Source organism: Balaenoptera physalus (assembly GCF_965194825.1).
Source record: "Balaenoptera physalus genome assembly, chromosome: 11".
Taxonomy (NCBI): Eukaryota; Metazoa; Chordata; class Mammalia; order Artiodactyla; family Balaenopteridae; genus Balaenoptera; species Balaenoptera physalus.
In genome coordinates, this window is record NC_138896.1 from 97,425,811 (window position 1) to 97,443,578 (window position 17,768).

Here is a 17,768-nt window from a genome sequence, read left to right on the forward strand (position 1 = left end):
CAAAAATAAGACTGTCAAATGTTAGACAGGTTTTTAAGACATGCTGACATCAACTCAGACTTTCTTCTTTATTTTAATCAGAAGAAATCAAAGAGAATTCAAGAAGGAATGAATTTATTCTGGAGTGAGTCAGTATTATTTAGTGCCTTGTCTCTGTACAGTCTAAAAATTATGTCTCATACCAGTGCTGTGCATCCCACATTTTGGGAAATGCTAATATAGAAGGTTGACATTTTCTCACTCTCAAAATAGATGTAATACCCCAGTGTGATGTATCAGATGCACCCTGGCGGTATTGACTCAGGTATTTCATATTTTTATGTGAGATTATGTTCTCTTCATGCCTTATTTTTTATATGTGGAAATAATTGTATTTTTGACCCCATGTACTATGCAAAAATTAGTATAAATCAATTGTGGGCTATGACATGTAACGATACTGTTATATTGCTTTTATTATTCTATTTAATGATGTTCAAAGCTTTTGTAAATAGAAAGAATATGACACATCTTCTTACTTACCTCTGCCTATCCAGAATATCACACAGTGAGTGACATAGAGGGGCAGGACTAACCTCTGAATGGGGTGCTGGAACAGGGACCACCTGGCACATAATATTATTGTGATTAGAGGCCCTTTAAGCACATGATATTTTGACAGAGTGCTGAGTAGTTGTGGTATTAGTTGTGTGAGATTTAACACAGAAACCATTCTTAAAGTCTGAGGGAGTCCAGTTGCCTCTTACAAATGGGACTTACCAGTTTCTTTGGTTTCAGTGCCTTATTTTTAACATTCTTTGAAGTGCCTTTCAGTTCAGTGATCTGTGAAAGTGCAATCTTGTTTCTGTTTTTAGCCACCCACTGCTGTTATCATAATAAGCCCAATGTTTTAAACGTGTGTCTTCTAGTATAATTTCTCCTTAGGCAGGAATGTCTAAGCCATTCATTCCCCACCCACAAAGATAATATCTGGATAATGGAAGCATTAGAAGAATGCTAGGGTCATTCTCAACTTTTTTTTCTCTTTATAAAGTAGTAATGAACGTTTATTGTCTCATGCAAGTTTTTTTTTCTCAGGAATTTGGGAACAACTTAGCTGGGGGGTTCTGACCTCAGGAAGTGGCAGTCAGATGTCATCTGGGGCTGCAATTTCTGAAGGCTTGACTGGGGCCAGAGGATTTACTTTCAGGTTGGCTCCGTCACATTCATGGCTGGCAAGCTCATCCTGGCAGTTGGAGGGGGGGCCTCTGCTTTTCCACACAGAGCTCCTCTGTGTCTGCTGTGTGTCCTCATGGCAGAGCCCTCGGCTTCCTCCGAGAGCAAATGGCCCAGAGAGAAAGCAAAAGGAAGCCGCAGTGCCTAGGTGCAAGCCATGGTGGTGGAAGGCCATTTCTTCCCTATTCTGTTTGTCAAAGTGAGTCCCTGTGTTCTGTTTACACTATAGGGAAGGGCATTAGGCTCCATCCTTCAGAAGGAGGAGCATCAAAGAATTTAAAACCACCCCAATCCACTTCTCTTCATCTCCTGTGTTCCCGCAGTGGGGCAGACTCTCAGCACTTCTTAGGGAGATGACGCAGAACAGTTCTAACTGGTCTTCTCATGCTCACTCTTCTTCCACTCTTCTCCATTTCTGTTCCATTCTCCACATAGCAGCCAAAGTGATCATTTAAAAACGTAAATCTACCTTATCACGCTTCTTAACTTTGAGTGGCTTATTACTGCACGTGGAATAAAATGTAGAGGCCTGTGTCCTATGTATGATGTCCCTGCCTTCTTCTCTCACCTCTTCCCATGCAACTCTCTGCCAGGCTCATTAAGAATTCTAACCACTCCATAACTGAAATAAGTCAGTCTCTTCCTGGCGCAGGACATTTACACCTGCTGTTCACTCTGTCTTGGTCTTTCCCCTTGTTTTTCTGTGACTGGCTTTATTCTTTGACTTCTGTGACTGGCTGATTCTTTGACTTTAATCCCTCTCCATCAGAGAAACTTACCTGATGAAACTAAAGCAGCACCTTTCCACTGGTCTCTCTTTTCTTTAAAAAAAAAAAAAAAAAAACTTTATTGGAGTATAATTGACATGTAACAAACTCACCATTTAAAAAATGTACAAATTTATACATTTTGACTTATGTGTACAACTACGAAACCATCACCGCAAGTAAAATAATCCATCACGCCAAAAGTTTCCTCATGGCCCTTCATAAAGAGCATCCTTCATTGTTTCCTGAATTAACCTGCTACTTAATCATTACAGTGCTTATGACAGTTTACATGCACTAATTGCTCTTATTTCAGTCTGTACTAACTTACTTGTGTGTCTCTACAATTAAATTGTACGTTTCACGTAAAGAGAAAATGTGTCTGTAGAATTCAGTGCTGTATCTCCGTGATCACGTTGCCTGGAACTTTGTAGATGTTTGATAATTTTTTTGAATAAATGATCAATTAAGCATACTATCAACTGACAAGGGCCCTTAAAGAGACACAGGTCAAGTGCTCTGGTGCTAAGTCAGGAAGTTGGCAGTGTCAAGGAGATTAGGATTCACTTAAGAATGTAGGGTTTGGTGCTATTGTAGCTGCCCTTTCAATATGAGTAGGTTTGTGAATTTTAACAAAGCAGGTGAAAGCCTTCTGAATCTGCAAAAGAGAATGAGGTACATATGTTTAAAGAATAAACAAAGAAAAACAAGATCCCCATTGGGCTGTCATGTAGGGTGAGAAGAAGAAGAAGAAAGGTGAGCATTGAATGCCATGTATAGTAACCTGGTCTTTATTTCAGTAGAGAAAGAGAAGCAATCATTGAAGTTTTTTAGCCTGACCCCAACTTTTAGTCATCTTGTCCTTACCTCAGTGCAATTAATATCACACCAGTAGATGAGAAAACACATGTGATTGTCTTTAAAACCTTTTCTTTACTTGTCTTTACATGATTTCCATCATTCTTAAAGAAGAAAAGTTAGGAAAGTACAAATATCATTCAAAATATGTGTTTGAACTTCTCTTAAAGAGAAGATCGGTTTAACCATTTTCTGGAGTGGTCCATTCTGTGTTGGTAGCAAATAAAGTGTTTATTTTTAAGGTTTTCGTAGCCTTAGAAATGTTTACACAGATGTTAGGAAATACATTTTGTACATAACAAAATAGATGCTTTGTCCGCATTTATTTTGGTATTTATTGTATTATACTGAGTGGTTGTAATTAGGTCACTATATTGGGGAGAGAAGCAGTGTCAGAATGGGGAGTCTGAATTTGAATTTGGATATCTTTAAGGAGATTTCTTTCCTCTACGATCCCTAATTTGAGCATACATGGCACTCATTCACCATTTTCTGAACTCACATATTGTGTATGCCTGAACAATTGTAATATACACAATAAGAAGAATAACAAATATATGGACTATACACTTTCTAAATATGTTAAAACATCCATTTGATATACCAAGTACAATAGAATCTATAACTCTCTTTGATTTAATTTTATGTTTTGGCGGTTATTGACTGACTAACAGCATGGAGAATTATGGCCAATAAGTAAATAACATGACAGTGGAATGCCATGTGCATTCAAATAGTTCTTGACTATGAAACTTTCAGTAGTCTCTACCATGTGTTCATTCAGCACCTACAATATTACAAAAACTCAACTGAATGTATCTGCCTCCATTGATCTTCTCAATTATCCTGGTAGGTAGATACACTGAAATCAACCCTGCTTAATAAATAAGAAAACTGTGGCTTAGATAGAACTTTCCCATAGTAACACTTTCCCATAGTAACATCACTTGTAAATTGTTGAACTGAATTGAAAGTTGAGTTTGTGGCCCCTGAAATGATCAGGCAATAGTTAATTGATTTTCAAGTCTGTGTGATGACACATTTTTATTTCATCTTAGAATCTGGATTGGGTATTTTTGATAGAAAGAATAGGTCATATTTTAGGTGGCCAGATTAAGGTTCCATAAGAATGTCCTGCGTTGGCTAAGGTCTAGATGTGTTGAAGATATTTTAGCAAGTGGAACATGTGGGTCGATGGATTTCTTTCATCTTCTTCTAAACTGAATGATTAAAGCCAGTTTTGCCTTATAGCTAATGGTATCTGGTAAAAATTTAACCATTTGGTACTAGAAAGAAGAGTAGAGACTATGTTATCATCATCACCATCTGAGGTAGTCACATATATTGATTACCTGTGATGTCCCAGTCAGTTCCAAACAGTTATACTTGTATTTAAATAAAATCGTGTATTTCAATAAACCTTGCAGTCTGGCAAGAATCACATTATTTTTACATAAATCGGTGTTTTCAGGCAGTCTCATTATTTTTGTATTTTAAGAATACTGTACCTTGAAGACCTTGACTTATTTGGGAATGGCATGCAGATTGGGCTTCCTGAAAATCTATTGGCACATATTCAAGATAAATTTTCAAAAGTGGGAGATGATTTTGGGAACATAATGCATCACTTTGCTTACCTAGTTAATGACTGTCAGTCTGTATTTCATTGGAGAGCTACATTCTTGGAATAATGTTGAATAGTGTTCCTGAGAAGCTGTTTTCTTTTGAAAATTTGAAACATTACTGATCAAGATCCCTTAGACCGATTCTGTGGTCGAGGTAATATTTACATATCCATTGATTCCATGAAAATATGCAAATTCTTTGCTCTTCCTAAATAAATAATCTGGTAAAGGATGATTTCCCTGGAGTGTCTGGTTGATCAGGATATAATAGTGTGGAGCTTGGAGAGTTATTTAGTATTAGATCAGAAGAAAAGTGTGTGTGTATGTGTCTATGTGTCTTTCTGTGTAACCGTGTGTGTGTATTACTTGGGTATTTAGAGTAGTTTTTTCCTTACTCTTTTTCAAAGATAAATGTGATGAATTTTGTAGATTTCTTGTCTCTGATCTCAGCCTATTAGTGGAAACACTCAAGAACTGACTATATTTGGAAAAATTATAAACTTTTTAAAGAAGTAGTATTTATCATATTAGACACAGTTTCATATCACATTGAGTATGTGACCAGTGTTTAACGAGGTAAAATACAGAATTTGAGATATGATTTGAGTTATACTTTAGAGGGAATAGTACATCCTTTGATGGTGATACTATACTTTCTTTGCTTGTCTTAGGATTTCATGGCATATTTTTATTAACTCCTTTGAAACATTGGCCAGTATTACACAATTTCCTAAGTATTTCTGTGATGCATTCTTTCTATTAATATCAAATGCCTATAAATTTTATAGTAAAGTGATTTGTTTTGGGCATTTTAAAGATGATACTGTTCATAGTTGCTATGGCAGGTCCCATCTGAATCTACATACATCTCTCCCATAGATTTCAGGACATATTCCACAATGTCACACATCATGGACTAGAGAACAGGATTTATTGGGAAAGTCACATAGGTCAAGAGTTAGCACAGAGAAAAGCCAAAGGTCCCCTGATCCTCCATACCCAACCAAAAGATAAGTTAGAACCTGACTGGCTTGAGCCTGCAATGCGGGTTTGTGTTCCCGTCAAGGCCCCCTTCTCTCCAATGATCTACCTTTGTCAGTAAAGGATAAGCAGGCTGCTTGGCCCCAGGCAAGCTATTTGTAGGAGTTCTAGAATCCTGGGTCTGAGCTCCCAGAGACCTTAAGGCCCTGTGCGATGGTGTAGTTTCCCCTGCATGGAGCATGAGCTCGGGTGCAGCCTCTCCTACTGGGAGAGAGTAGGGCAGCCCCCATCCTAGTTGGCATGTTGTCCATGGACACCAACTGAGCGTCTTTGTTTATCTTCAGACAGTACTGCTCTTTCAAACTACAACAGTAGATTTACATGATCCTTAAGCAGGCAGGTATAACATTTTGTCAAAGCTGGTCACCTCTTAGACAGAGTCTCATTACTTAGCGGAAGGTTCACTATAATAACCATGAGAATTACTTATCATTCTCTGTCCTAGGTGGGTGGCATTGCATTAATACTGGATAAAACAAATGAAGCGCTGTCATGTTTTTTCCCTTCTAGGAGTTTATGAGATGACATCATTCTCAGAGTCTAAATTTTTTGAATAAAAAATAGGACTAAAGTCTGTGCCTTCTTGTGAAGCTTTAATTAAAAGCAATAATTGAACACCTATGTAGATATGTTAAACTTATTGATAATATTTTAAGGGTCCTGCGGTTTGAACGTAGATAGGATTAAATGTTTAAAATAGACCTTTTAACCACCCTGATGTAAATATTTCTTTGGAGAGAAGCAGGTGAGAAGCATATTGAATTACGAATAACCCCCACATTAATTTACATGCAAATTAATTTACTAAACAAATTATAGCTTATCCATTGAGCACATTTATTTTATTTTAAGAGACTAATAAAATGGACGTTTCTTGTCTTCCAAATTCTTTCTGTTTTTTCGTTTAGGTAAAAATGATGATGCTCACGATGATAATCCTAATATGAACAATAGTAACAGCAATAATTATGGGGTGTTTACTCTGGTGGTAGTAAAGAACCAAACCAGGTATGTTTTGGGTTGGCGAAAAAGTTCATTTGGGTGTCCCCATAACATTTTACGGGAAAACCTGAACGAACTTTTTGGCCAGCACAGTATTTACATACTTGTATATGTGTGTGTATATATTCATTTAATCTGTACACCATCCCTGGGAGGTAGATTCTTTTATTACGTCTATTTTTCAGATAAGGAAACTTATAATTAGAGAAGTTCAATCGTTTGCCGTTCATCACTCTGCATGCGGGAGCAGGATTTGAATCTAGGCGGTATGACTCTAAGTCCCCGTGCTTGTTACCACTATTCGATACTGCCTCCTGTCCGCAAGTTGTAAGACCATCTTGCAGATATAATTTTAATTCATAAATGTCATGTGCTGAGGTTTTTTTTACGATTGGATGTTGAATTTACAGTGAATTGGCTCCACATCTGATTACCCATCATGTCTTTTTTGGTATAGCATACAGGACATAGTTAAATGTTAAGGGAAACATCCTTGATAATATCTTCTTCTTTGAGGTTATCTGACTTCCACACATAGTAAATATGAACTCAGAAATTGATTATTTAGGGAGATCATTGAACAAAATGTCTTGAGCTTTGTAGTGGGAAAGGGATAAAAGACCAGGTCACCACCAGGCATAGTTTGCAAATTCTTTGGCAGCTACGCTTGGCAGTCCCTGTGATTTCCAAGGCATTTGCAAGGCAACCTCCATTCTTTTGCACCTACTACTACTCTCCTAATCCTTTTTCTTACCAAGATTTCAGAGACTGTCATGAAAATTATAGCAAGGTCAGTCCTTTGTTATAAATTTAATAGGAACCAAAACATTGGGATGCAAAGGAAAGAACAGTGCCTCTTCTGAATTTGTCATGTCTCTTCTAAGTTCAGCATTAACACTTTAAATGAAGTTTCAGGAGCTTTCAAAGGTCTTTGGCAAGGAGCACCTTACGCTTGAATGAGAGAGCCTGAACAAAAGTTCATAAAAATGGTAAGGCATTTTTGTCCTGACTTAGGGCCCCTGAGTCATAATTTTGATCAACTTCAGCATAGAGCTTTAGCAACATGGTACATCTGGTGACTGATGGCACCCCAGATGTTCCCACAGAAGGGTGCAAAAGAAAGAACCAGCAGCCTGAAGCCATGAAGACCAGCATCTGAGAAGCACTGCTGTGTGTCTATCAAAGTACCAACGGAGAGGAGCTCAGACTCAATCCGAACTGTCCCCCAGTGTAAAGATGCTTGTGCATCAAGAGGCCACAGATGGGAAAATCGGACTTTATCAAGTCTCAGTTGTCAGAGAATGACATGATAGTGTTCAGCAGTCCCTTAAAACAGCCATTGTTTACCCCCATCTAATCCTATGACTTGAAAGTACAAGAAAAATATTGTGTTGAAAGTGTTACACTTTGTCAGTTTTTCTTCTCCCCTCCTCCTCCCTAATGAACTTTTTTTGCATTCATCCGTTCTAACCAGGCAGCTGCTGAAATTTTTATTCATGCTTTGGTCACCTCAAGAATTGATTTTTGTAATTCTCTTTTACGACCTTCCCTTATCAGGCTATATTGAGGCTGCAACACACTCTGAATTCAGCAGGTGCTTGAAGCCTGGCAGCGTCTTACTGCCTCTCTTCCGCCTCCCTTTAGTGACTCCCAGTAGCAAACGCAATTGCTCCTCTGATTTTAATTTTTACTTGCTGTGTCACCAGACAACCTTGTTAGTCCCATCCCTGAGCCCAGTTGGCAGTGTTAGGAGGTCTGAGTGGTTCCACACTCCTAAAACTGCAGTGGTAGTAGCAAACACAATTGCACATTCGGAATCACCTAAATCTTATTATACAGGAAGTCTTCTGGCTGATTTCGAGGGAGAAAATGCTTTAGAGAGAAAAGAGAAAAAAATCAAAGCAAACTCTGTTTGCCTGTCAACATTCTAATCACCAATGATTGGAATTTTTAGGAACCAATTTCAATTTTATGGTTCTAGCTAAAATTGAATTTATTGTATGTATGTATATGTACATATGTACACATACATATATTTTTTTAATATGGTATTTGAAGTGCAATGAAGCCAGCACTCTTTCCTTGATTTTGTGTGTGTATCACTTTTATTCTATAATTCAAAAATATCAAGAAATCTATGTATCTTTAAGAGAAATTCAGTGAAGTTAAACACTAAAGGCACATAAATATAAATAGCTCCTGGCAGCTAAGGCCCAAAAAATCAGTTCAATTAGTTGATGTATTTATTTGTGCATGTACAGCCATGACATTTGTACAAATGTTGTCCCAACATATATACATAAATGGGGAGATAAAGATCCACTTCCTTGGTTTTGTAGCTGAACAAATTTCCTCAAGCTGTTACTAATGGTAACAACTTTTCCCATTTAAAAGGCATTTTCAAATGGGACAACAAGGTTGTTTTTTCTTTCCTTGGCCTTCAAAGTAATTTTTAATCTAAGAAAAATACACTTAAATGTATACAACAAAATACATTATTAATAATAACATCTGGTATTTGCTGAATATTTGCCATGTATCCAGCATTGTGTTAAATGTTTTACGTGCAGTATCCCATTTTAATTTTCAGAATGGGTTAGTCAGTGGCAGTTATAGATATTCTATATACTAAGGAATCAGTGATGGCAATCTGGGTTTAGAGTAGACTATAGTAGACTTGTTTTGAAGCTGAATATCTGTTTTAAGCACATTATTTTTACATGGTGTATATGTTTTGGATCAATATAAATTTCCTTAAAAAATACATTCAGCCATAGCTGAAATAACGTGCTGGAAGTAATAAATAGCTTTTGCACAAAGGAAAGAAAAAATGCATTCAATCACGCTGTACATAAGACTAGGAAAATACCAGTTGTCCATTTCAGAGATTAGGAGGTATCCACATATAGGGGTTATGGTTGGAGTTTTGGCTAAAGCCCTTCTATACCACCCCTGGGCACTGATGCTAATTGTGGGTTCCATTTTATCCATTTTACAGAAGATGAAACTAAGGCTTATAGAGTTTAAATGCTTTCTCAAGATCATACAGCTGGTAAATGGTGGAGGACTAACTCAAAACTAGTCTTTCTGAACCCAGAATCTGTGAGCTGTTAACCACCATACAGCATCACCATCGTTAGTCCTCTGGTAATCTGTTTTCCATAAATCCCAAGTTTATGGCCTCTTTATTCTGATGTCATTTTCTCCATCCTTTTGGGTAGTTTAAAATAAACCCTGTTTGCAGCTTTAAAGATGGTGAGCAGCTAGACCAATGTGTGGTATTATTGCATAGGGTCAGAAGACACCCAGAAAGCCTGTCTAACTACTTAACAGCTTTGCTTGCAACACTTTCTATATTATGGCCACCTTTTATAGCATGGTTTGTAGCATTCATCAAACTTCCTTTGGTTAAAAGTTAGTAACGCCAGAGAACCCTCGACTCATCAGTCAAAAATAATTCCTTGGAGGAAGTTACATCAGCATTATTCATTACTGCATTAGAGAGTGTACTTGGGTCAATTCTCTAGCACACATCAAATTCCTGAGGGAATTAAATGGAGAAACAAGCATTGGGTATAAGTTGGATGAGGTTCTCCATTGCCTGAGGTCTGAGTTAGTTGTCAGCAAGAGTCTAAAATCTCTTCTTTATTGAGATGTGGAGCACTTGTTTCTCAAGCGATAAAATATTCAGAACCTCAATTTTGGGATTCTACCCCATCCCTATTTTAGTTATGGGATTCTTATTAATAGAGAGCATGTCATCCACAGATTACAAGTGCTATGTGGTAGTAATATAACAAAAGCAAGAGAGAAGACTAATGTACTAGTTACTTTCTTGATGAAGCACAAATTTACCTGCTGAGTATGCTGTCCTACATTTTGGCTTAGGGGGAAAAGAAGGCTTAAGTAAATGAGGTTTCAGTGAGCACATACAGGAGTATGTCCGATCATATTAAGGCAACCTCATAAACTGTTCGAAAGTTTAAATCCCAGGGTGGTTGAGGTGGCTGAATGAACATGAGTGAATATGAGTATGGGGCGAAATTGTTTCTTCACTTACTTGATTATAATTTGTTGTTTAAAATGCCTTCTGGAATTCTTGAGTCCCTTCCCATGTTTCTGTGCCTCTCACTTCTCTACCAAATTATAATTGTCAAGAATTTTTTTTTCATTTCGGATGGAGCAAACTTGTTACTCTGTATGACTAGGGAATAATATTTAGGGTTAATTAAAGAGTAACTGACCTTTCCCTATATGTCAAACATCGAAGACTAATAAAATTAGAAATACAGTGTATTCATTATGTTGAAAGTATACAACATGAAATTCTGTCTTTGATTGAGAAGGTACTTTAGGATCTCCTAGGGTGGAAAAATCGTTAGAAATAGTCTGCCTCTTGTAATGTTATGCAAATGCAGGTTTATAGAGATTTTTCTGTGGTGTGAGAAGCAGATAATCAAATCTCTACAGAAACAACCCTATGGAAAATAATTCTGGCGCTCTGCTGATTTAAGTGTCTGAATAAAATGGATTAGGTAAATAGAAAAAATGAACATGTAAGCATTAGAGACAGTAGTTTCTAAATATCGAATTCAGAAACTTTTGGATAATGACTTATATTTCATGTCTTACGGCTTAAAGATTTTTTTCTTTATTTCCTGTGCTTGAAAATGAAATGAGGTGTATATGAGAGCTCCAGTCGAATACAAACAGCGCATTATGGGCTCATCTATTCCTTCTTTAACAAAGCTCTGTCTCTTGTCACAGGGCAGCTTAGAATGATAGGAAGGAGATGTGGATTTGTGTCCTATCTCTTCCACTTGGTAGCTGTGTGTATTATTTGGGATAAGCAACATAGTCTAGCTTGTGCTACAATAAAAGTTTCAATGACACGACCCTGGGAATGTGTGTATTTCACTCACACTACATCTTCCAAGGGGATCTGTCGCCGAGGGGCCTCTACTGTTGATTCATTCAGGGACCTGGGCTGGTGGAGGCTTCCTCTTAACACCTGCTTTAAACACCATCGACAGTAGGAAGGGAAATGTACATCATTGAGGCTATTTACATTTCTACCTGGAAGTGACACATAACTTCTGTCACATTTCATCTGCCAGCGCAAATCACGTGGTCAAAGGCAAAGAAAGTAGAATCCTACCATGTGCCTAGCAAGATGTTACTCTTGACTACCTCGCTGTGTGACTTTGTATAAACCTCTAGTACATCTGAGCTTCATTAGTCTGTTAAAAAAGAATGTAGAGGATTTCCCTGATTTGACCTCTCTTTTCAAAACCCTCCTCTGATCTTGCATATCCTGGAAACCAGGATAAAGCCTTTCCCCCCATTCATTTAGCAAATATTTTTTGAGTTCCTATGAGTCAGACAACTGGCTAAACTTTAGAGAAACTGCAGAAAGCAAAAACAGGCAAAATTCCTGATCTCGTGGATCTTATATTCCAACAGTGTTAACAATACACAAATAACTTCGTGACATTTCACGTGGTAAAAAGTTGTAAGAAGAAGAATAAAGCAGGGTAGGTTTTTCAATGAAAACTTCTCTGATAAGAATAAACGTGGAGACTTCAGAAAGAAAGGGAGATCAAAATCCAGGATTATCGGTAGGAGGAGCCTTCTGAAAAGTGGAAGAGTGAATTCAGAGCCCTAAGGCAGGATGCTGCTGGGGACATTTGAGGACCAGACAAATCCTAGAGTCTCCGGAGTGCAGTGAGTCAGACAGTGGAAGGAAGTGGGAGACTTGATCAGAGAACACAGCAGGGTGTCGGGTCTCGAAGGACCCTGGAGGCACAGTAAAGAATCTGAGTGTTATTCTGAGAGAGAAGGGAGGGGTTACAGGGCTTTGAGCAAAGGGGTGTCATGACATGATTTGAATTTCTCTGGCTTCTCTGGGGAGAATAACCTGTAGCACAGCAATCATGGAAGCAAGGAGCCCAGCTGGGCAGCTGCTGTAGTCATCCATGTCAGGTGATGTTGGCTTGGACTGGAATGGGGGTGGTAGCAGTGAGGGGAAGGGATGGATTCTGGATGCATTTTGAACGTGGAGGCTTCAGGTTTCTTAATGGATTGTCTGGGAGATGTGAGATTACCCTGGTAATTATTACTCTATAGATGCCACAGATCTATGCTATGGAACTAACTGATAACCTGTCACGGGCTAGTGCAGTTCCAAGAATCGGGGTTGCAGGGATTGAATTTTCATGGGGTTTAATTCTAATTGAGGGAGGCAAACGGTAAATAATTTGGAAAAACTGTTAAATGAGAAAGTAGACAGTAGTCAGTACTAGAAGGAAAATTTAAACATGGGGATGTGAGTGACTTAAGTGGCTACGTCGGCCAGGTAATCAGGTAAGCCTGGGAGAGCTGAGGCCTAAGCAAAGAGAAGCAGACATCAAGAGATTGGAGGAATGGAAGGGGAGCCCTCAAGCAGACACACTGTAGTGCAAGGATCCTTAGGCTTAGCCAGAGGTGGAAAGGTTATAGTCTCTGTAGTTTAAACATAATGTGAAGGTAGAAGATGGTTCGGTATTGATAGGGAAGCCCACAAAGGCCAGGTCACAGAGGGCTTTTAAGCCAGGGTAAGAAATTTAGATGGTTGTGATTCTGTGGCCATAAGAAGTCATTGTAAGGTTTCAAACTGAGTTTATTACCTGATTTACCCTTTTAATAAGAATTCGCCCTGACTACTGCAGAATGGACTTTAAAGGGATTTTAGCCTTGAGACCACTTTGGAGGCTATTTTTTTTTTTTTAATATCTTTATTGGAGTATAATTGCTTTACAGTGGTGTGTTAGTTTCTGCTTTATAACAAAGTGAATCAGCTATACATATACATATGTTCCCATATCTCTTTCCTCTTGCGTCTCCCTCCCTCCCACCCTCCCTATCCCACCCCTCTAGGTGGTCACAAACCACCCAGCTGATCTCCCTGGTGCTATGCGGCTGCTTCCCACTAGCTATCTATTTTACGTTTGGTAGTGTATATATGTCCATGCCACTCTCTCACTTTGTCACAGCTTACCCTTCCCCCTCCCCATATCCTCAAGTCCATTCTCTAGTAGGTCTGCTATTGTTTTATGGCTAATTCCACATCCTTTTCTTATCTTTGCACAACCAGTTGCTATTCCTTTTGTTTTTAAAGTGAAATAAATATTTGCCCCTCTAAGCGCGCACCATTCAGCATTCTTAGTGAATTAAATGATCCTTGGAAAAAGACTTCCCAAATGGCTATGGGTTGCCCTTTTAAGCTCTGCATCTTTAACAAGTGTGTGTCCCATTTAAATGAAAGTTTTCCTGAATATTTAACACTCACGCATCATTTAAATGGAGGGGAGCCTACTTCAAATCTTTTCCTTTGCCTCACCCTTGTTATTAGATTGATGAAAAGTGATGACCTCAGACTCTTCAGGTCTCCAGACCAGTGAGTTTTATAGATACTGCCTCTACTTTGTCCCTTGGCTCCTGCCTGTAACTTCTTGTACTCACTACTGTCAGCCCTCCTCAAGCTCCCACGGCAAGCTTTTCTGAATAATTTTAAGCTCCTCTCCTATTGCACTGCTGCCTCTCTTGGTGAGTCAATTGTATGGGCTTTGTTAAGTAAATTATATATTCTTCTAAGGACTTTTTCTTTTGGTATCTGGTTCAACCTATTGCTTTTTGCTAAAAAACTGTCATGTGGGTGAGGAATAGAGTATAAATGGTTACATTCATATTGTAGAGGAATGTAAACAGTCCACTGAAGTTGATTATGTACATACTTAGAATCCAGCAATGGTGATTCTAGGTTTCTGCCCAAGAACAACATGAGCATGTACACAAGAACACAGGTGCCCGATGTTCACCATAGCACTGTTTTAATAGCAAAGAGACAGAAGCAACCTAACGGTCCATCAGAAGGGGAATGAATACATAATTTATTTATTCATAGAGTCAAATACTGCATCATAAATAACTAAATTAGAGCTACATGTATCAATGGGAATACCTGCAAAAATATAATATTGAGGGAAAATAGTAAATTGCAAAATAACATAGAAATGCAGTGCTGTTTATATACATTTAGAAATACAAAATTATTTATGATATATATAATTTTATTTCTCTGTATATACATAAATACACAGGCATACATATCAATATATGGTTAATAAAAGTGTAAAAATATGCATGGTAATGATATATACAAGTTTCAGAAAACTTCTGGGAATAAAAGCAGGTAGGAGAGATAAAGAAGGCCTTAGCCAAACCTGTCATTTTAAAATGCTATGTTAAACACCATTGTAAACATTGTAAAGCAATTATACTCCAATAAAGATGTTAAAAAAATAAATAAATAAAATCCTATGTTAAAAAAGAGATAGATATATTTTAAACTAATCTGTAAATGTTATCATCTCTTAAATCTGGCTTTTGAGTACATGGGTGCCATAGTAATTTATGAACATTTCTGTGGGATAGAAGTATTTAATAATTGAAAATATTAAATAATAAAAAAAACTTGTCTTTTTATAGTTACTTTTCCCACAAGCCATATCTTGATCACTTTGATGGGGTTTTTTTCTGTGCTTTTATACCATTCAAGCACATAATAAAATCTTTTTTTTTTTTCCTAGTGAGTGACTGAATCATTTTTAGATGTGATGCTCTACTTTTAATGTTTAGGTTGACTCTTCAGTACAATCACAGGGTTTGTTGTAAGATCTAACCAAGAGTCTGAAATAACTTGACAGTAGCGAAATGTGAGGTGTCGTTTCAACTATGTACTTAATAATCACATGAGATGATGACGTAGTTTTGAAGTCAACATCAGGTGAACGTTTGTGCTCCGAGTGAGCCGGAGAAATTCAGGCAGAGAAAAATACTTAAAGCCTTTTCCCTAGCCCAGCACATAAACCATTTGATTTGAGCATGATTAATACTCTCAAAACGACCCACTTGTTTGAGTAGAATGGATGGAAAAGGAAGTAGTAGCTCGAACTGTCTGATTCCCTATTGCTCCACCTTTGGGAGATTTCACCACGCAAATAATCTCTCTAGACATGGGAGTGCCTGGGGATGCTGACAGCCGATAAGGTCTGGTCTTCCTCTCCTTTCATCATCTTCTGAGGTAAAATAATCAACAAGAGAGGTTTAAGAAACCCTCTAATACTTCAGCCAAGTCATATTGAACCATTCTATGGAAACGTTCATCTTTCTACTAGGCTTTCTTGAAAATAAATATGTATGCTTCGTGTGCTGACACGTTCAATACATAATTCAAAACAATGAAACAGCTATTTGTATTTATACAATAGAGATAGTTCTCAAGAGCAGTAAGTTCAGTAGGGTAACTCTCTAACTTATCTCTAAATAAGTTAATTTAAAAATAAGGATTATCAGACTTGTGGTTGCCAAGGGGGAGGGGAGGAGAAGGATGGACTGGGAATTTTGTGTTGCTAGATGGAAACTATTACATTTAGAATGGGTAAACAACATGGTCCTACTGTACAGCACAGCGAACTATATCCGATCTCCTGGGATAAACCATAATGGAAAAGAATATAAAAAAAGAATATATATATGTGTATAACTGAGTCACTTTGCTGTACAGCAGAGACTGGCACAACACTGTAAATCAACTGTACTTCAAGTAAAAAGAAAAGATGTGAAATAAATTAAGGACTATAAATGAGTTTCTTCTCATTGTACTTTCTAAAGAAAATAAATCTTTGGGGCTTGAAAAATTAAATGCTAAATACATTTCCTATAGGCATGTTTCTATATTATATACATGTGTATTTCTATAATATATAGTATATTTATATTAAAATCATATATTTTCTCTTTTTAAAACTCTTCTATTTTTCAATTTTTAAATAATTATCTCCTTTACTATAAATAAAACGGTAATTTTAGATTTGCATACCCTTACATATGGCATCATTTTGTTTCATTATACAAATGTCATCACTGATTTCATACTCACAAAAATTTATTGTCTTCACCTTAATTTGGAACATGTTCACCCAAACAAAAATATATGTTTATCTTTGTCCTTTTGATTTATGTATAATGTCTTACTGATTTCTCTCTCCCTAGACCTGCCCTGTGCGTGGCACTTGTTAGGTACTTTATTGACTGGGTAAAGCAGCGTCCGTATTATAAGTGAATATAAAATACCAAGTTTTACAAAAGCACTTGCCATGTGGTGTGCCACCCCCATCCCACTTTTTCTCCGTAGTCCGTTTTACTATGTCTGTGCCTTTACTTGTTTGATTTTTGTCTGTCTCCTTCCATAGAATGTACACTCCGAGAAGATAGGGATTTTATTGTCCCTACTGCTTTACCCACCTGGAAAAGTGTGTCACATAACAAGTGTATTACAAATTTTTCATCAAGGAACAAATATTGGTTTGCAATAGCTCTAAAGCAGATTGTTAAAGAAAAGGCAAGGAATAGGAATCCTCCTTTAATTTTCTTCTCCCAGGATTTTAACACGGAATTAAGCTTTTTGAGCATTTCCTATAAGAATATTCTGGATTCAGTTCATCTCTTCTTACCAAGGGTGCTGTTTCCAAATGTAGAAGTGATCATTTTGCTTCTCCTGGACCTTTAGGAAATTGACTGCCTTTTGCATAGTGACCTAGGGTCTCGGAGAGTTTTCTTACTTCTACTCTAGTGATTGTAATCTTCTGTTACTGAAGGAAAACACCCAAAATGTTAAAGAGCATCTCTGATACCTTAGTCCTTATTTGCATAATGAGATAATTTTATTTCTTGGGTTACCATCCTGAAGGCACTTTTTCTAAGTCTTTAGAAACCTGTGACTATTTTTAAATTACTCTTGCTGTACATGATAAAGTTTAAGTCTGTGGCCTTCAGAGATGATTCAGTTAATCAGTTCTAACATTTCTTTCTGGCGGCACTGCTTTTTATGTGTGTGTGTTTGCTCTCCTCAACTTTTTTGCAGTTGTTTCCACTGAATCATATTTCAGCACTTGTAGAAACTCATAACAACTTGTCATCTAGTAAAACCTCATACTTTGTGCATTTTGCAGTTGTAGGGGTGGATCAATGTGCTGTGAGTGTACAAAACCTTGATGTAACAGCAAGCCGTAGGTGGAGAAGAAAACACTAAAAAAAATTGTGTTAGTTTGCTTTTCTGAGAAATTTAAGTATACCTTATAAGACTGATATCAGAGCATTTAAAAATTATAAACATGCAGCCAAGTTGGAGAACAGCTATTAGGAACATTGTAGAGTGTTT

At 37.4% G+C, this 17,768-nt stretch overlaps 1 protein-coding gene across 8 annotated transcripts in view; it reads left to right on the plus strand.

Annotated features, from left to right (window-relative positions):
• CNTN4 (contactin 4) overlaps positions 1-17,768 on the plus strand; it is a 928,656-nt gene that overhangs the window by 470,643 nt on the left and 440,245 nt on the right. The window contains exon 1 of one of the 8 annotated variants that reach the window (XM_082412136.1): positions 2,030-12,490. The exons of the other annotated variants lie outside the window; for them this stretch is intronic. Coding sequence (XP_082268262.1) covers positions 12,484-12,490 — 7 coding nt within the window. The 5' untranslated portion in view covers positions 2,030-12,483. Of the gene's footprint in view, positions 1-2,029; positions 12,491-17,768 lie in introns of those variants that run through there. 8 annotated transcript variants of the gene reach the window in all.